The sequence below is a fragment of the Loxodonta africana genome, chromosome 2 (assembly GCF_030014295.1).
Source record: "Loxodonta africana isolate mLoxAfr1 chromosome 2, mLoxAfr1.hap2, whole genome shotgun sequence".
Lineage (NCBI taxonomy): Eukaryota > Metazoa > Chordata > Mammalia > Proboscidea > Elephantidae > Loxodonta > Loxodonta africana.
In genome coordinates this window covers 46,964,706-46,983,293 of record NC_087343.1, presented here as the reverse complement: position 1 = coordinate 46,983,293, position 18,588 = coordinate 46,964,706, and the positions used below count along the sequence as shown (strand labels likewise).

The window sequence follows — 18,588 nt, the reverse complement described above, 5'->3', positions numbered from 1 at the left end:
TGTTAGTCTTCCTCCAGTCCTGATGCTACATACTGCCTTCTTCTTCATACTGTCCAGCTTTTCTGATTATTTGTGCAGCATGCAGATTGAATAAGTATGATAAAAGGATACAACCCTGACACACATCTTTTCCAGTTTTAAACCACGCAGTGTTCCCTTACCAACACCCATGCAAGCAGCAGTCAAGAAATCAAGCAACGTATTGCATTGGGAAAATCTGCTGCCAAAGACCTCTTTAAAGTATTGAAAACTAAAGATGTCACTTTGAGGAATAAGGTGTGCCTGACCCAAGGCTTGATATTTTCATTCACTTCATATGTGTGTAAAAAGCTAGACAATGAATAAGGAAGACCTAAGATGAATTGATGCCTTTGAATTATGGTGTTGGAGAAGAATATTAAATATGCCATGGATGAACAAGTCTGTCTTGGAAGAAGTACAGTTAGAGTCCTGCTTGGAAGCAAGGATGGTAAAACTTTATCTCAGGTACTTTGAGCATGTTATCTGGAGAAACCAGTCCCTGGAGAAGGACATCATGCTTGGTAAGGCAGAGGTTCAGCAAAAAAAGAGGAAGACCCTCGACGAGATGGGTTGGCACAGTGGCTGCAAGAATGAGTTCAAACATAGCAACAATTGTGAGAATGGTGCAGGACAGGGCAACATTTCGTTCTATTGTACATCGGAACCAACTTAACAGCACCTAACAACAACAATGGTATCCCATTGTTCTGTTCCAATGACTATGTATGGGTTCTACGTAAGCACAATTAAGTATTCTGGAATCTCCATTTTTCACAATCCCATCTATATTTTGTTTTGATCCACACAGTTGAATACCTTTACATACTCAATAAGACACAAGTAAAATCTTTTGTTATTCTCCACTTTCAGCTGAGATCCATATGACATCAGCAATGATATTGCTTGTTCCACATTCTCTTTTGAATCTGGCTTGAATTTCTGGCAGTTCCCTTTTGATGTACTCTTGCAACCATTTTTTAATTATCTTCAGCAAAATTTTGCTTGTATCTAATATTAATCATATTGCTTGATAATTTCCTCATTCTGTTGGATCACCTTCTTTGGAAGGGGTACACATGTGGATCTCTTCCAGTCACTTGGCCTGGTAGCTGTCTATCAACTTGGGTAGCATTATTATAATGCAAATTTAGAGCCTATGTGTCAATAATCAGAAAAGCAGCTATTCTTTATTCTATCAGTATTGCTGTAACAGTTTCTGTCCCACAGGAATTTTAGCCCTAATCTTCTAAAGCTGTAAATCCTCAGGTGACAGTTTTGTCATTTTGCTCCATTTTATATATAGAATAAGCAGTGCTCAAGTGGTCCTTCAGCCTCACTCTCTAGCCAGATTAGAACACTGCTTGACACCACCACTGTCAGCCCTGCTGGTGCAGGGAACTAACAGGCGGCAGCGGGCCAGACTAAAATGCAAAGATCCTTAACTGTGCCAGTGGCAAACAATGCCTTCAATCTAAAAGAGACTTCTTGTTGTTGTCGTCTTTGTTAGGTGCCTTTGAGTAGATTTCAACTCATAGCAACCCTATGTGACAGAGCAGAACTGCTCCATAGGATTTTCTGGGCTGAAATCCTTACTGAAGCAGATTGTCAGCTCTTTCTCACAAAGAAGTGCTGGGTAAGTTCAAACTGCCAACCTTTTGGTTAGGGGCCAAGCACTTCACTGTTTGTTCCACCAGGGCTCCTTCTAAAAGAGACTAGCATCTAAGAAATGACCCATTTATCTTGAATAAAAATAAAACTGGCTGAAGAAAGCAAAGACAGAACTTACCCACATTCGTATGGCATTTTACAAACGCATCTTGAATCCTGCAGTTTCTCCCATCGCTGACATACAGGCACTGCCTGTGTCATATGGGCTCCTAAAAGACAAGGATGAGGGAGATGCAGTGGTTTGGAAAATAGGAGTTGTTTCATGGTAAATAAAGCATTATTTCAGTTGTTTGACTAGAATCCATAACATTCTCAATCGACTGCAACAAATGTGTACGGTAAACAAACAAGACTCTGTAAAGCATTTAATTAAAAAAAAAAAAAATTTTTTTTTTTTTTAAGACGTACAGAATTCCTGGGGGTTCCCTGCTAATAATTTCATATTTGCCAGGTACTTTTTAAACATTGTGATATTTAACCCTTCCTAACACACGCCCATTTAAGAGATGAGGAAACTGAAGGTTAAAAAACAGGAAATCAGTGATAGTTCACACATTTAATAAATTGTCCAAGTCAGGAGTTAAGTTTAGGTTCGTCTGAATCCAAGGCCCAAACAGCAGGTTCTCTCTCAAGAAGTTGGTGTTTAGAAACTGTTTGTTGTTTTGACTGTGTTTTACCCATCGTGCCTGTGATAGGACCTAAAGCAACAACACAATTTGGCCTACACAGAGAGCTTCCTGGTATCTCAAGGATACATAACAACCTCTTACATGAAAATGTCCAGATAGTCTCCCCTCAACAGTGAGTGAGTGTCTATTATTTACATTCATAAAATTCCTTCCATTACCTTTGTATTTTCTATAAATTGATAAAAGCCAACCATCATTCAATTTTGACAGCAGAACACCCTGATCCAGCTGACAAGAGCATAATTGGATTGTCATTGCCACGGCCGTCCCTAACTAAAAAAAAAACCCAGTGCCCTCGAGTCGATTCCGACTCATAGTGACCCTATAGGACAGAGTAGAACTGCCCCACAGAGTTTCTGAGGAGCGGCCTGGCAGATTCGAACTGCTGACCCTTTGGTTAGCAGCCGTAGCACTTAACCACTATGCCACCAGGGTTTCCCAGCCCTAGATACAATGTGAATAATCTGAACATGCTGAGAGTTCCACCCCTGCCAGTTTCACTGAAATGGATTCAGTGGCACATGCCTTTGCATCATAAAACTAGGTCCCTCTGTGATGTATCTATAAAGGTAGTTTCTGTGAAGAGCATGTTCTTATGGTACACAAACTATGGGCTACTTCTTTACTTTGGAAAATTTAAGTGCTTTAGACAGGGACTGGACAATGATTAAGGAAGACTGAAGAAAATTTGATGCCTTTGAATTGTAGTATTGGCAAAGAATATTGGATATATACCATGGACTGCCAAAAGAACAAACAAGTCTTTCTTGGAAAAAGTACAGCCAGAATGCTCCTTGGAAGCGGGGACAGCGAGACTTCATCTCACGTACTTTGGACATGTTATCAGGAAGGATCAGCCCCTGATGAAGGACATCATGCTTGGTAACGTAGAGGGTCAGCAAAAAAGAGGAAGACCCTCAACAAGATGGATTGACACAGTGGCTACAACAATGGGCTCAAACATAACAATGATTGTGAGGGTGGTGCAGGGCCAGGCAGTGTTTCTTTCTGTTGTACAGAGGGTCGCTGCGAGTCAGAACTGACTCAACCGCACCTGACGACACTAAAAACATCTAAATCAGTGGTTCTCACCCAGGGATGATTTTGCCCTCCAGGGGACATTTGGCAATATCTGGAGGCATTTTTTGGTTGTTATTAATTTGGTAGTTAGAGATGTCTTGGCTACTGACATCTCGGGGGTGGAGGCCACGGATGCTGCTAAACATCCTACAGTGCACAGGACAGTCTCCCACAGCAAAGAATTTTCCAGCCCAAAGTATCAATATGCTGGGGCTGAGCACTGATCTATATGTACCAAACCTAAAACTCAGTGATAAAGCAGTGTGAATTAGTTCTGCATCACGATTAAAAATGTATTTGTTAATCATTAATAAAAATGAAATTTTAGATTTTAAATTCTTCTTATTATGTCTTTGTGAAAAATCACTGAGAGAATTACCTAACCCAAGAATTTCTGCATTTAAGAAAAACATAGCTTCGTTACCTCTACAGACTGGTTAACCAAATAAACACGTACTTCAGGGACATCTTAAAGCCAAATGCCTTCACGTCAAGATGAAATACTGACACAGCGGGTATGCCAAAACATCTGCTTTGGAGGCTGACATACCTGGGATTTCTCTTTGTTACAAGTTAATCTTAAGGGCAGTTGTTATTGTTATCCTTGTCTTCAGAAGAAAACTTACAGATCTGAAAGACATCCTTAATTAAAACCCACTTTAATAGAACTTTCTACTGAGTGGGAGAAAAATCATGCCAAGTTGTGTTTCAGTGACTAAAACAGACATTTTAGAAAGACAAGCAAGCATACAATCTACTGGGAACAAAAGTGCAACCTCATCAACTGTACCTTGTTCTGTTTAATTTTAGAATTATTGGTACAGGTCCATTACTTTAAACAGTTCCAAAAAACCCATATTTATGCTTCAGAGTATGTAGAAAACAAAGCAATTGTCTTCCACTGGTGGCCTTTGGCAGCTAAAGAGCACACCAGGACTGGCATGGAAGGCCTTCGATCCAGCACGGTCCTCTCCTGCTCTATCACCTGTCAGAGCCACAGCTCAGAGCCACCATCAATAACACAGTTCCCTGCAGCCTGCGTCCTCTCTTTAGTTATAAATGTCTAATTCACCTAAAAATATCATTCAAGGAATCAAGTACTTCATCCTCACTACTGAAAGACAAACTTCAGCACTGAGTAAGAAGCAAGTGTTAGAATAAATAGGTGAAGCACGGGGCATTTTAAGGGGAGTGAAATTATTCTGTATGGTGGACACAAGATACAACGCATTTGTCAAAACCTATAATACTGTACAACACAAAGAGTGAGTGCTGATATAAATTATGGCAACCCCATGTGTTATAGAGTAGAACTGCTCCATAGGGTTTTCTGGGATATAATCTTTACAGAAGCAGATTGCCAGGCCTTTCTTCCACAGCACTGCTGGCTGGGTTTGAACTGCCAACCTTTAGGTTAGTAGCCAATCACAAACCACTTGTGCTACAGGGACCTAGCTAATGTAAACTATGGACTTTAATTAATAATAAGGTACCAATATTGGTTCAGCATTGTTGGTTCAGTAACATCAGTATTGTTGGTTCAGTTGTTGCTGAACTTCAGTGCTGGTTCAGTAACAAGTGTACCACACTAATGCAAGATGTTAATAATAATAGAAACAGGGTGCGGGGGAGGGGGAAGGGGGTACATGGGAACTCTGTACTCTCTGCACAATTTTTCTGTACACTTACTGCTGCTCTAAAAAGTAAAGTGTATTTTAAAAAATATGTATTCGAGAAAATAAGAATAGTATACAAAATAGCATGCAAGTGAATTGTTCTTCTTGTTTTTAATTGTTACAAGTACAGTAGTTTCTGTTCATTTTAAATATATAAACAAATAGAAAATAGGAGGTTATTTTAAAACCAAAGCCATTCCATCTCACATATCTCTAAAAAGACACACTTTGGTTTCTAAAACCCTTCCTACCTAATTTCTTAAAAGGCCATTTTAATTTGCCTGGTGCTCAAAATATTAGATTTTGGCATTTCCAATACTAAGAGCAACTTCACAAAGCACAACTTTTTCTTCCATAACTTTTGCTTTGCAGTGTCAAATTTCCACTTAAAATAAAATTTTCTATTTCAATGATACCGATCAACTATTTGAAAACCCAGAAGTGGGCATACAGAATTTTATATAAATTACAATTTCAACTCTGTACTTATAAAAAGTACAAGAGGCGGGGAAAAAGGGAAAGAAATCAAAAACCAGCTTTCTACAAAATCTTTTATTTTCTTGGCACCATAACAGCTATAAAGAGCTCATTTTCATATGCAGGATTTAAGGTAGACGTTTCAGAATCACCGGAACTATTCTTGCCTTTGTTTGCTTTCCATTAGTTCATCCGTGTCATGTGAAGAGAATTGGTTATCCAGACTACTAACTGGCCTCCTTCCCATAAGGGGCAGGGAAGGGGGAATGACTCACAGTGATGGGGGTGAATGTCAAGAGGGACCGCTGAAACGACTCTCATCCGCCTGACGAAAGATGCCCTCAGACAGATGCAGAGAGCAGCTCACCTTTTCGCACACACTGGACATTCTTCATCTCAGGACTCCACTTAAGGCTAGAGCCACAGAGAAAGACTGAAGGACCTTCTAAGGACATGCCACCTGGACAGGAAAGTGTCACCTTCTCACCCACTGCGTAGAAGAGCTTGTGGGGATGGCTCTGCATACCATCCTTCAGTGCAGGTAGGACACAGGCTATTTCTAAATATAAAAGGAAGCAGAATACAAAGGTCATTGCTTCTCTAAACTGTCTTTTTTTTAAAGATGACAACTTTGATTGGTACTGATACACTTGTTCTTTCTCATAACATTAGAGAATGAAGAGGAAGAGGTAAGTTCACTCTTAGGGTGCGCTGAGTGACACTCCCCACAGTGCCTGGCATGTAGTTGACCAATGAATGGAAGTTCAAGATTCCAGAGAGGAGGGAAGCCTAATGGGGTGACTACAACATTTGATAATGGTATTCTCCTTGTATATTTGAAAATTTGAAGAAAAAAATCTGAAAGGCTGCCAAATTGAGGAGAAAGCTACAGCTCAGAGGCTGAAAGCTGAGTAGTATTTTTGGCAGTCTCACAGGTTAAAAAAAAAAATCCATTGCCATCAAGTCAATTCTGACTCATAGCGACCCTATAGGACAGAGTAGAACTGCCCCATATGGTTTACAAGGAGCACCTGGTGGATTCAAACTGCCGACCTTTTGGTTAGCAGCTGTAGCTCTTAACCACTACAGCACATTTGGAGACCAGTTCTGGACAAAAGGAGAGGCCCAGGTAGAAACCTTGTACTCTCAATTGGAATCCCTTAATGGCTACAGCCGAAAAGTAAAGGTAAACCAGAAAAGTAAAAATACAGCAATAATGAAGGCTGAAGCCTAATTTCAAAGTAGCTCAGATCCTCACTGGATTCTACCTTAATTGCCTGCCAGAAACAAAGCTAAATCTTCTTTAGAGAAGATAACATTGTCCAAAGCCTCAAATTATTTCTTCAGTGTTTAACACATAATGTCTGGCATTCAATCAAACTAATCAGACATTCAAGAAGATAAGAACTAACCAAAATCCAATCCAAAAAATGACAATAGAAATAGACACACAGGAGATCCAGATGATGGAGTTAACAGACGTGGACCTTGAAATAACTGGGATTAATATGTTGAAAAAAATCAAATAACAAGATTGAGAATTACAACATAGAACGAGAAAGTATAAAAAGAACAGAAACAAAAGGAATATCTAGAATTGGAAAGATGAAATTAAGAACTCAGTAGAGTCCTTAACAGCAGATTGCACACAACTGTGCAGAGAATTGTTGTTGTTAGGTGTCATTCAGTCTATTCGACTCATAGTGACCCTGTGTACATCAGAATGAAATACTGCTTGGTCCTGCGCAGTCCTCACAGTGGTTGGTACTCTTGAGACCATTTTGCAGCCACCGTACCAATCCATCCCTTCCAGGGTCTCCCTCTTTTTCGCTGACCCTCTAGTTTACCAGACATGATGTCCTTCTCTGGGAACTGATCCCTCTTAATAATATGTCCAAAGTATATGAGACATAGTCTCACCATTCTTGCTTCCAAGGAGCATTCTGGTTGTACTTCATCCAAGACAGACTTGTTCATTCTTTTGGCAGTTCAGGGTATATTCAATATTCTTCGCTAACAGCACAATTCAAAGGTGTCAATTCTTCTTCGGTCTTCCTAATTTATTGTCCAGCTTTCTCATGCATATATGACGATTGAAAACACCATGGCTTGGGTCAGGCAAACATTAGTCTTCAAGGTGACATCTTTGCTTTTCAACACTTTAAAGAGGTCCTTTGCCGTTGATTTGCTCAATGCAATGTGTCTTTTGATTTCTTGACTGCTGCTTCCATGGGTGTTGGTTGTAGATCCAAGTAAAATGAAATCCTTGACAACTTCAGTCTTTCCTCCATTTATTATTATGTGGCTTATTGCTCCAGTTGTGAGGATTTTTGTTTTCTTTATGTTGAGGTATAATCCATACCAAAGGCTGTGGTCTTTGATCTTCATCAATAAGTGCTTCAAGTCCTCTTCACTTTCAGCAAGAAAGGTTGTGTCATTTGCATAACAACAAGTTGTTAATGAGTCTTCCTCCAATCCTGATGCCCCATTCTTCTTCAAATAGTCCAGCTTGTTGGACTATTTGCTTAGCATACAGATTGAATAGGTATGGTGAAAGGATACAAACCTGACACACACCTTTTCTGACTTTACACCACACAATATCCCCTTGTTCTGTTTGAACAACTGCCTCTTGAACTACTTCTGGGTTCCCCTTGAGCATATAAGTGTTCTGGAATTCCCTTTCTTTGCAGTGTTATCCATAATTTGCTATGATCCACAAAGTCAAATGCCTTTGCATAGTCAATAAAACACAGGTAAACAACTTTCTGGTATCCTCTGCTTTCAGCCAGGATCCATCTGACATCAGCAATGATACCCCTGGTTCCGTGTCCTCTTCTGAATCTGGCTTGAATTTCCAGCACTTCCCTGTCAATATACTGCTGCAGCTGCTTTTGAGTGATCTTCAGTAAAATTTTACTTGCATGTGATATTAATATTGTTCAATAATTTTTGCATTTGGTTGGATCACCTTTCTTGGGAATAGGCATAAATATGGATCTTTTCCACTCAGTTGGCCAGGAAGCCGTCTTCCAAATTTCTTGGCATAGACAAGTGAGCATCCATTTGTTGAAACACCTCAATTGGTATTCTGTCTATTCCTGGAGCCTTGTTTTTCGTCAATGCCTTCAGTGCAGCTTGAAATCTTCCTTCAGTACCATCAATTCCTGATCATCTGCTACCTCCTGAAATGGTTAAACATCAACCAATTCTTTTTGGTATAGTGACTGTATGTATTCCTCCCATCTTCTTTTGATGTTTCCTGTGTCTTTTAATATTTTTCCTGAAGAATCTTTCAATATTGCAACTCGAAACTTGGATTTTTTCTTCAGTTCTTTCAGCTTGAGAGATGCTCAGCATGTTCTTCCCTTTTGGTTTTCTAAATCCAGGTCTTTACACATGCATTATAACACTTTACTTTGTCTTCTAGAGCCAGCCTTTGAAATTTCTGTTCAGCTCTTTTACTTCATCATTTCATCCTTTCACTTTGGCTACTGTACATTCAAGAGCAAGTTTCAGAGTCTCTTCTGACATCCATTTTGGTCTTTTCTTTCTTTCTTGTCTTTTTAATGACCTCTTGCCTTCTTCATGGATGATGTCCTTGATGTCATTCCATAACTTGTCTGGTCTTTGGTCATTAGTATTCAATATGTCTAATCTGGTTTTGAGATGGTCTCTAAATTCAGGTGGGATATATTCAAGATCTTACTTTTGGCTCTTGTGGACTTGTTCCAATTTTCTTCAGTCTCAACTTGAATTGCATATGAGCAGTTGATGGTCTGTTCTGCAGTCGACCCCTGGCCTTGTTTGACTGATGATAATGAGCTTTTCCATCATCTCTTTCCAGAGATTTAGTCGATTTGATTCCTGTGTATTCCATCTGGCAAGGTCCACTTGTATAGCTGCCATTTATGTTGGTGAAAAAAGGTATTTGCAATGAAGTCCTTGGTCTTGCAAAATTCTATCATGTGGTCTCCAGCATTATTTCTGTCATCAAGGCCATATCTTCCAACTACAGATCCTTCTTCTTGGTTTCCAACATCCACATTTCAATCACCAATAATTATCAATGCATCCTGATTTGCACGTTAGTCAATTTCAGACTGCTGAAATTGGTAAAAATCTTTATGGTAAAAATTGCCATGAGGGACCCTGCTGGTATTTGAATATCAGTGGCATAGCTCCCAGCATCATAGGAACATGAAGCCCCCACAGTATGAAAAACTGGCAGATACATGGGCGGTGTATTATTAAACTGGAAGATAGGTCAATAGAAAATATTTAGAATGAAACACAAAGAGAAAAGTGATAAAAAAACAAAGAAAAGAATGTAATGAAATCATTCGGCCTAAAAATATATGTAGTTTGCATCTCATTAGGAAAGGCTCAAGAATGGGACAGTAGCCACATATGAGGAGATAATGGTCAAGAATTTTCTGAAACTGACAAAAGGCATTAAAGCACAGATTTAAGAAGTGCTTTGAACATCAGCCAGGATAAATTAAAAAAAAAAAAATCACATCTGGGTACATCAGCGTAGACCTGCTGAAAAACAAAGACAAAAAAATCTTAAAAACAAGAGAAAAAAATATACGATTTCCAAAGAAGAAACAATAAGATTGACAGCTGACTTCTCACTAGAAAATAATGAAGTTAGAAGGCAATGCAGTAAGGACATTAATTACTAACCTAGGATACCTTACCCAGTAAAAATATTCTTTAAAAATGAAGATTAAATAAAGACAATTAGAATATAGGTTCTTGTTGTTGTGTGCTGTCAAGTCAATTTCAATTCATAGTGACCCTATAGAACAGAGCAGAACCACCCCACAGGGTTTTCTAGGCTGTAATCTTTACAGGAGCAGATCAGTAGGTCTTTCTCCCAAGGAGTTCCTGAGTGTGTTTGAACCGCCAACCTTTCTGTTAGCAGCTGAGTGCTTAACAATCGAACTACCATAGCTCCTAACTAGAGAATGCAGAGAGCTTATTCAGAGCACTACTGAAACTTGGGCAGGGTCATGTCTGCCTCTCATTAAAGAGAAGTCAAGACACAGGCCATACAGTGAGTGGTTGTCTTGATTCATTCTCTTCCACATCATTCTCTCATCTTAAATTATATGGTACAACAAAGGCTACTCACTCTGACAATGCATTTCTCCAACAAGCCACTTTAAATCTTCTCCACATCTGGCAACAGGGTCTCCAATAAGAGAATAGCCTTCATTACAAGTGTACACTATGTTTTTCCCAACAGGAAACTTGGCACCTTCACTCTAAGCAACGATAAAAGATGAAGAGAGGTAGACTTGTCTATTTTGCATTAGTAAAATATTTCTTTAGATATATTTTGCCTAGAAAGTGCATCTTTTTTTATTCATTAGCAACCTACAGTCAAATAACTGATTTAGAAAATTGTCTATAAAAAATTGTCTAGAAAATTCTCTATAAACAACATCAATACCACCATAAATGAAATAAGGACATTAATGGCACAACACTGTACTATATTGATTGCTTTCAAAACACCAAGCACTGCGTTACACACTTTACTAAAGTTATTTTAATGGACACTGCCCAAGTAACTTCTTTCCCTTGTATTTTTGGGAAAAAATAGTTTCTTACTAGTTTTTGGAACCATGTTAAGGTGTTATGTGCTATTCGTTGGTAACAAACCAAGCATTAACTGTTTGTACTGCATAATAAATGCCAGTATGAGCAGTCAGAAATATTCAAATCCTATCAGCATGTTCATTAAAGTTTAAGTTTCTCGCTGAAAACTTTTAGGGGAAGCACAGTGTTGATCTTCTCCCATTTTCTCCCACCCCACCCTCCAACTCCCCCCAGTAAGGGAAGTGCTGTTGGAGTTGGTCAGATTCAAGGACATTTCATTAGCCTATAGTGTCAGGAGGTGAGCTTTCATTGTGAAGCAAGGAAGAATTTGAAGTCTGAGCCTGTGAGTGAGTCATCATGCTCTTTGGAGTGTCTCTTGGCCGCTTTCCTTGTCTATCTGGTTCCCTCCTATCCAAAATGATGGTGAAGAAACTCAGGAAGAGGGCTTGGAACTGGTACCAACACCAACAATGCTGTAGGCATTAAGACAAAATTCTCTTTTCATTGTTAGTATTGCTCCTCCTGGCTCAGTGTGGCTGCTCCATTGAGTGGTAAGAAACAGAGGACTCGGGTTCATGTTAAGGTTTGAGAAAAATGGGCCAGAGAAGGACCTTGCCCTGCTTTGGTTCTAACCCCTAGGCCTTCCTCAGCCTCTCAGAAGAGACTTCCACATAGAGAGGCCTAACTCAACATTGTTCAAACTTAGCTCTATATCAGAACCAGTTGTAGCAATTTAATAAAATACAGGCTCCTGGAGCTTCTAAATCAGAAGTTGAGGATGAGGTGCAGGCATCAATCTCTATTTTTAAGTTCCCTAGGTGACTCACATGTAACCAGACCATGGAGCTGTGTTTGGAACCCATGGCTCCTTACAGGGCATTGCACGCACTACAGTGTGGGACAACAGCTTCATGGTTTCCTAAAGCATATGTGTTTGCTTGGCCTCATTCTCTGAGCATAAGTTTCCTTTAGAAACATCAGAACCTTGCTCAGGAACACAATTCCTTCACGGATTGTGGCAACGGTGGTGGGGCAATATGGATATTACAGATGGTAGGTTCATTTTCTCTCTCACTCATCCCTCTTCCCTTCTCCACTCCACACACTTGCACACCACTTCCATATCCCAGTAGGACCTACATTTGGGGAAACTATGGAAGACTCTTGAGGAGCCCTGGTAGTGCAGTGGTTAAACCCTAGGCTGCTAACCAAAAGGTCAGTGGTTCAAACTTGCCAACTGCTCCGGGGAAGAAAGATGTGGCAGTCAGCTCCCATAAAGATTACAATCTTGGAAACCCTGTAGGGCAGTTCTCCTCTGTCCTATAGAGTCACTATGAGTCAGAATTGACTCAATGGCAGTGGGTTTTTTTACAGCAATCTCTTAGCTTGTATGCTCAGGGCCTGGAATTTGGAAGAAAAAATCCTTCATGGAAAAGGCAAAGCTGGTAGTATTGACAGAGTCCTGATAAACAATATCCACTGTGTGAGCCATGAAGAGACTTCACTGGGATTTAGATCCAAAGCCAAGCAGTGAGGCCAGCACTAATTAATATGGTCCCAAAGCCAAAAAAAATTCTCTGAGTGACAACTGGCAAGTGACTCGTGTTCCTTCCTGAAAAAGAAAATCATTGAAAGTACAGTGACCCCTATCTCACCAGACACTGGCTAAATGTCTTATCGGCTTCAGGAATAAAACTAATACTTCATCCCAAGTCTCCACATTTATGGGGAAAAAAGGCCTCTTACAATGGTAAGAGTAAGAAAAGTTCTCTACATTGAAGAAGTTGCTTTTAGATTCCTGTCTTACTGTCCAAAGTGGAAATGTTTAGTAACCCTCTGGCATGATTACATTTGTAATTCACTGGGTAGCCATATTGATTTCTCTTACCACAAAAGATATACTGCCCTCTGCAGAGTTCTAAACATGTTGGGCCCAAGGGGAAAAGTCACAAACTAAAACCCACATCACTAAAAGTAAAATGCTCACATAAAATATTTTTAGCACTTTTTCACCATGGAAGAAGGAAATAGATTATGGCATCAGTAGAGAAATGAAATTGGGAGCAAAGGGCATATGTAAAAGAAAACAGAAGTATCTTTTATAACCAACTTGAACAAATCCGTCTTTCAAGGCAGGGGGTGATGGACAAAATTCTGTTGGAACCAAAGACAAAGGAAAACAATGTGGTTCAAGTAATCTGAAAGGAAAAGGAAACATGTAATTAATGTGATTGGCTTCCACAGTTTAATAAATATTTTGCACAACAGTAAATTTTTCATTCACATCATGTTGTGATATCACCTTGATATGATATTTTTGCCATTTTCAGAACTGAACAGCTTATCACGTCCAATGATAAAGAGCTCAAATGTAAATTCAAGCGAGGAAAAAACTTAAACAGCTACTCAGTCAGTAATATGAAAAACAGGCAGAATGGAAAGAAAATAAATAATTGTCTATGAATAACACACCTACTTTATATGATTTCTGGAGGTCAACTGACTCAGAAAGTACTTATTCTCCTGATATTTAGGTCAGAAATTTCCTTAACCCTAACTTAATTCTGTCTTTAAAATAAACACTTAGAGTTAGTGATCCTGTCAGAGAGCATCAAGTAATAGTAACTAGTTTTTACTGAGCATTGGAAACCCTGGTGGCATAGTGGTTAAGTGCTATGACTGCTGTCCAAGAGGTTGGCAGTTTAAATCCACCAGGTGCTCCTTGGAAACTCTATGGTGCAGTTCTACTCTGTCCTATAGGGTCACTATGAGTCGGAATCGACTCAACAGCAGTGGGTTTGGGTTTGGTTTTGGTTTTACTGAGTATTTACAAGGTGGTACTGTGGTTGAGAGTTAAGGCTACTAACGAAAAAGTTGGCAGTTCAAATCCACCAACCACTCCTTGAAAACACTTTGGGGCAGCTCTACTCTGTCCTATAGGGCTGCTATGAATTGGAATTGACTCCATGACAATGGGTTTGGTTAAGTACCATGGCAGTTCCCCTTGATGTGTGCCATCAAGTCAATTCCAACTCATAGTAACCCTACAGGAAGGAATAGAACAGTCCCATAGAGTTTCCTAGGCTGTAATCTTTACAGAAGCAGATTGCCAGGCCTTTTCTCCCACAGAAGAAAGCCACTGGTGGGTTTGAACTGCTGATCTTTCAGTTAGCAGCCTGGCACTTAACTACTGTACCACCAGGGCTCCTTGGCAGTTCCCTGTATATTATCTCAGTTCACACTCACAGCAACCCTATGGGATAATACAGAAAAAATAAAGGCTCATAAAATGTGAATAACTTGTCCAAGGTTATAAACTGATAATACCAGGGCTGCATTCAAGTTCAGTGGGTTAGGTTCCTTACAATCATGCTCTTCCTATCTCTCATAAGGCAATGAGAGAGAACAAGGAGTCACAGAGTGTCTATATTTTTTCAGAAGTATATGTGACTGATACCAGATCCTTTGCTGAAAGCAAGTTTTGATCAGGTTTGGGGCAGGAATCCTAGGCCTAAGAGAAAGACGAGAGAATTAAAGCCCTAAGACCATCTTACCAATCCAGAGTCTTGACAGGTCACCATCACTGCGACCATCTCTAGGGAGGGCGATAATCATGATAATGATAATGATGGCATCCACCATTATGCAATAATTTTCAAGGACCTCTGAGATCAATATCCCACCAGAATTATCTCCACTCTAGAGATAGGAAATCTGAGTGAAAGCATTACAAATAGCCTATAAGAGGTACCTCCTTCTCAGCTGAGTTCCCTCTACTGTCGCAACATTCAGGAAACCCCAAAATGTGAAGCACTGGTCATGATTTTCTTGTTTGTACAGAGGAGAATCAAAGGGGAACATTTCCACTCCCCTGAGCACCAAAAAATGAAAATTCCTTTAACGTCTTTTCCGAGGCGCTCCCTTCCCTTCAGCTTCAGTCTAACAGCAAGGAAAATATGCTCATTGGTCAGAGACCTCCGCCAAGCCCCTAATCCTCCCTAAAACCCAGCACGCTCTTTCTGCAGTCATCTCACGTTTGCCACCTTCCTCAGTCAAGAGAGATTGGCAATTGGCAGATTTCAAGGAACCAAAGACTTTAGAATGAGACATCCCAGCCCCCTATGCTTCAACTAAATTCCCATGTCTCACCTCTTTCTCCAACTCAAATGGCCTTCAAATTATCTTACTTGAACCTTTTGCCAAAGCCCTGATTAGATGTTAATAAAGACAGTTTAAAACAGCGAGATTCGGCGTAAAGAATTCTGACCTAAAGGTTGGGTTCATCAATTAAGCTTTTTTTGAGATAGCTTTTGCAAGGTCCTGAAAAATGAGAAGTTGGTGGCAAACTACTGGGCTGGCTAATCCGTTGAGATACGATCCACCGCAAACGTTTGGGTGTATGCTTAATCAAATGGCAATAATAATAATGCCCATTGCCTCCTGACTCAGAGGGACCCTACAGGACAGAGTAGAACTGCCCCATAGGGTTTCCAGGGGGTGGCTGGTGGATTCTAACTGCCATCCTTTTGGTTAGCAGCCAAGCTCTTAACCACCGCGCCCCCAGCAGTAATAATAATCAGTGGTGTATCTGAAAAGCAGTACTAGCTAATGTTTATTGAACACTTACTCTGCACCAGGCACTGTCCTAAGCACTTAATTGCATTAAATCCTGACAACATCCTATTATCATTTTATCCACCCCATTATCCTTTTTTTTTTAATCCTTAGTTTATCTTTAAAGTGTTAAAAAGCAAAGATGTCTCTTTAAGGACTAAGGTGTGCCTAACTCAAGCCATGGTGTTTTCAATTGCCTCATATGCATGCGAAAGCTGGGCAACGAATAAGGAAGACCAAAGAAGAATTGATGCCTTTGAATTATGGCTTTGGAAAGAATATTGAATATACCATGGACTGCCAAAAGAACAAACAAATCTGTCCTGGACGAAGTACAGCCAGAATGCTCCTTAGAAGCAAGGATGGTGAGACTTTGTCTCACAGACTTTGGACATGTTATCAGGAGGGACCAGTCCCTGGAGAAGGACATCATGCTTAGTAGGAAGACCCTCAGCTAGAAGGATTGACACAGTGGCTACAACAATGGGCTCAAGCATAGCAAAAATTGTGAGGATGGCACAGGACCAGGCAGTGTTTCCTTCTGTTGTACACAGGATCACTATGAGTCAGAAGCAACTCCACGGCACCTAAGAACATTATCCTCATTTTAGAAGTACAGCAAGTCACATGCTCAAAGTCAAACAACTACCAAGCAGCAGGTCTGTCTGATACCAAGGCCGCTGCTCTGATCCACTCAGCAGTACTGCCACCCAGTTACAGCCCTTTGTAACACCAGCTCAGGAAAATCCAAAGCACGTGAGTGCAAGTTGGCTATAGGTGTTTCCCTCCTTGCACTGACCCCAGTGCTAAGGGATAAAGCAGCCACACATAAAAGTAGCCATTTAACTCTTAAGGCTTTCAATAGCAGCAAGCAGTAGTGCACGTTTACTGCACAGGGCACTGTGTTCCGTGGAACTGTCAGGAACTCTGGTCTTCTTTACCGAAAGTGCTCCAACTCCTCGTCTTCGCATTGCCTGCTTTCCGATGTTTCTCCAATACAGGATTGCCCTCCCCCACTGGGAGGCGGGTTATTGCATTCTCGGCTCCTTGTTTTCTTCCCCTCAACACAGGGGCCCCAAGGGGACCAGCAACTCCAACCTCCATCAACCCCTCCTGTAAGGTAAGAGACGTTCATCAGTCAATACTGGGAGAGGAGGATTCCAAAGCTTAGCTCTAGGCTTCCTGTCTACTGGGGGAGGAGAAAGGCTTTGGAGATACTTTACTTCCACTCTGTTCACTGGGGTTTTCTAGAATGGCCAGACTGTCTCCACACACACCAATGTTAAGGCTGCATTAGCATCCTTCTAGTAATAATTTTTTTTTTTTTTTTTTATAATACGGCTCACTCAAGGCACTTTAATGGACGTTGTATCATTTATTTACTTCTCACAACAATGAATTGAGGTAAGCAGGAGATCTGTTAACAACCTCGCTTATGAGGAGATGAAGAGTAAGCGGCTAAATGCCATGCCCAAGGTTCTAATGGCTGACAAGAGGCACATCTCAGACTGTAACCCCAATTTTCTGGCTGAGTAACCCCAGGCTCCTGTCATCAGTCCCCAGTCTCACAATAAGGCACGTTCCTATTTTTAAAGCAATAACTGAGCAAAGGAAGGACATACACTACTGGGGACTCCCAGGCTGCTAACCCCAGGCCTGGCATTTTACGTACAAATGAGGAAATACATAAGTAGAAGTTCTTTTAAAATCACTTCTTTTACCTCCTTTCAGCATCTTTTTCCAATCGTCAGGCACTTCCTCAACTCACCCCGACCACCTCCACCTTCTGTCCTAGGGACCTATTCAAGACCCACATTTCAAGTATTTCCCCCATCTTATGCCCTGGGTAAAACCCAAACCAAACAATTCCAACTCGAAGCAACCCTGTAGGACAGAGTAGAATTGCCCCATAGGGTTTGCCAGGCAGAAGCAGACTGCCACATCTTTCTCCCATGGAGTGGCCGGTGGATTCAAGCCAAGCAACTTAACCACTGTGCCTCGGGGTGACAAGAGGGAATTTGTACCCCATTCTAAGAGCCTTGCTTTCCTAGTTAGGAAGTGACCTCAGAAACCATTACCCGAAAACATATCCTGGCAGATGGGTGTGTTATTGCTCCCTCATTCTTTCTACCATGTGTAGCCCGCATCCCTCTTTTCCCTTTACTCCACATCCTCTCATCAGTATCACACACCAAAACAAAACTAATTTGCATATTTCCCATGGCCTTCCTTATACAGTCATAATTAAAAATTGATTTGATAAAGTAGCCCCCTCAGTTTCTCTTTTTTTTTTAAGTTTCCATGGGTCAATTCCAACTCATGATGACTCCATGTGTGCTGAGGAGGACACTCCACAGGGTTTTCATCGCTGTGATCTTTAGAAGCAGATCACCAGGGCTTTCTTCCAAGGCATCCCTGGGTGGATTCAAACTGTCAACCTTTCTGTTAGTAGACAAACAATTAACAGTTTGCACTACCCCAGGAATGCAGGATATTAAAAGGGGGGGATAATAATGTTGTGATTGCTGTCCCAATACTTACCAGTTAGGGGTACCTTCAGTTTAACAAATAACTGGAAATTCAAGTCACAAAAGAATGGATCACAATACAAGTAAGATATTTAGGGAATATTTGGGGAGTTGTTTAGAAATGAGGATACCTTCCTGCTGCTTGTCCATAAGCAGCCATAATTCAGTCATGTATTCATTAAATGGACCTTTATTTAGTGAATTCTATGAATCAAGTCCTATGTT

General features: G+C 40.5%; 1 protein-coding gene across 1 annotated transcript in view; it reads right to left on the bottom strand.

Moving 5' to 3' along the window:
- Positions 1 to 18,588, bottom strand: part of C7 (complement C7) — a 91,463-nt gene that overhangs the window by 13,544 nt on the left and 59,331 nt on the right. The window contains 5 exon segments of the mRNA XM_023545637.2: positions 1,808 to 1,898; positions 5,979 to 6,170; positions 10,752 to 10,884; positions 13,332 to 13,419; positions 16,777 to 16,948. Of these exon segments, the coding sequence (XP_023401405.2) occupies positions 1,808 to 1,898; positions 5,979 to 6,170; positions 10,752 to 10,884; positions 13,332 to 13,419; positions 16,777 to 16,948 (676 nt within the window).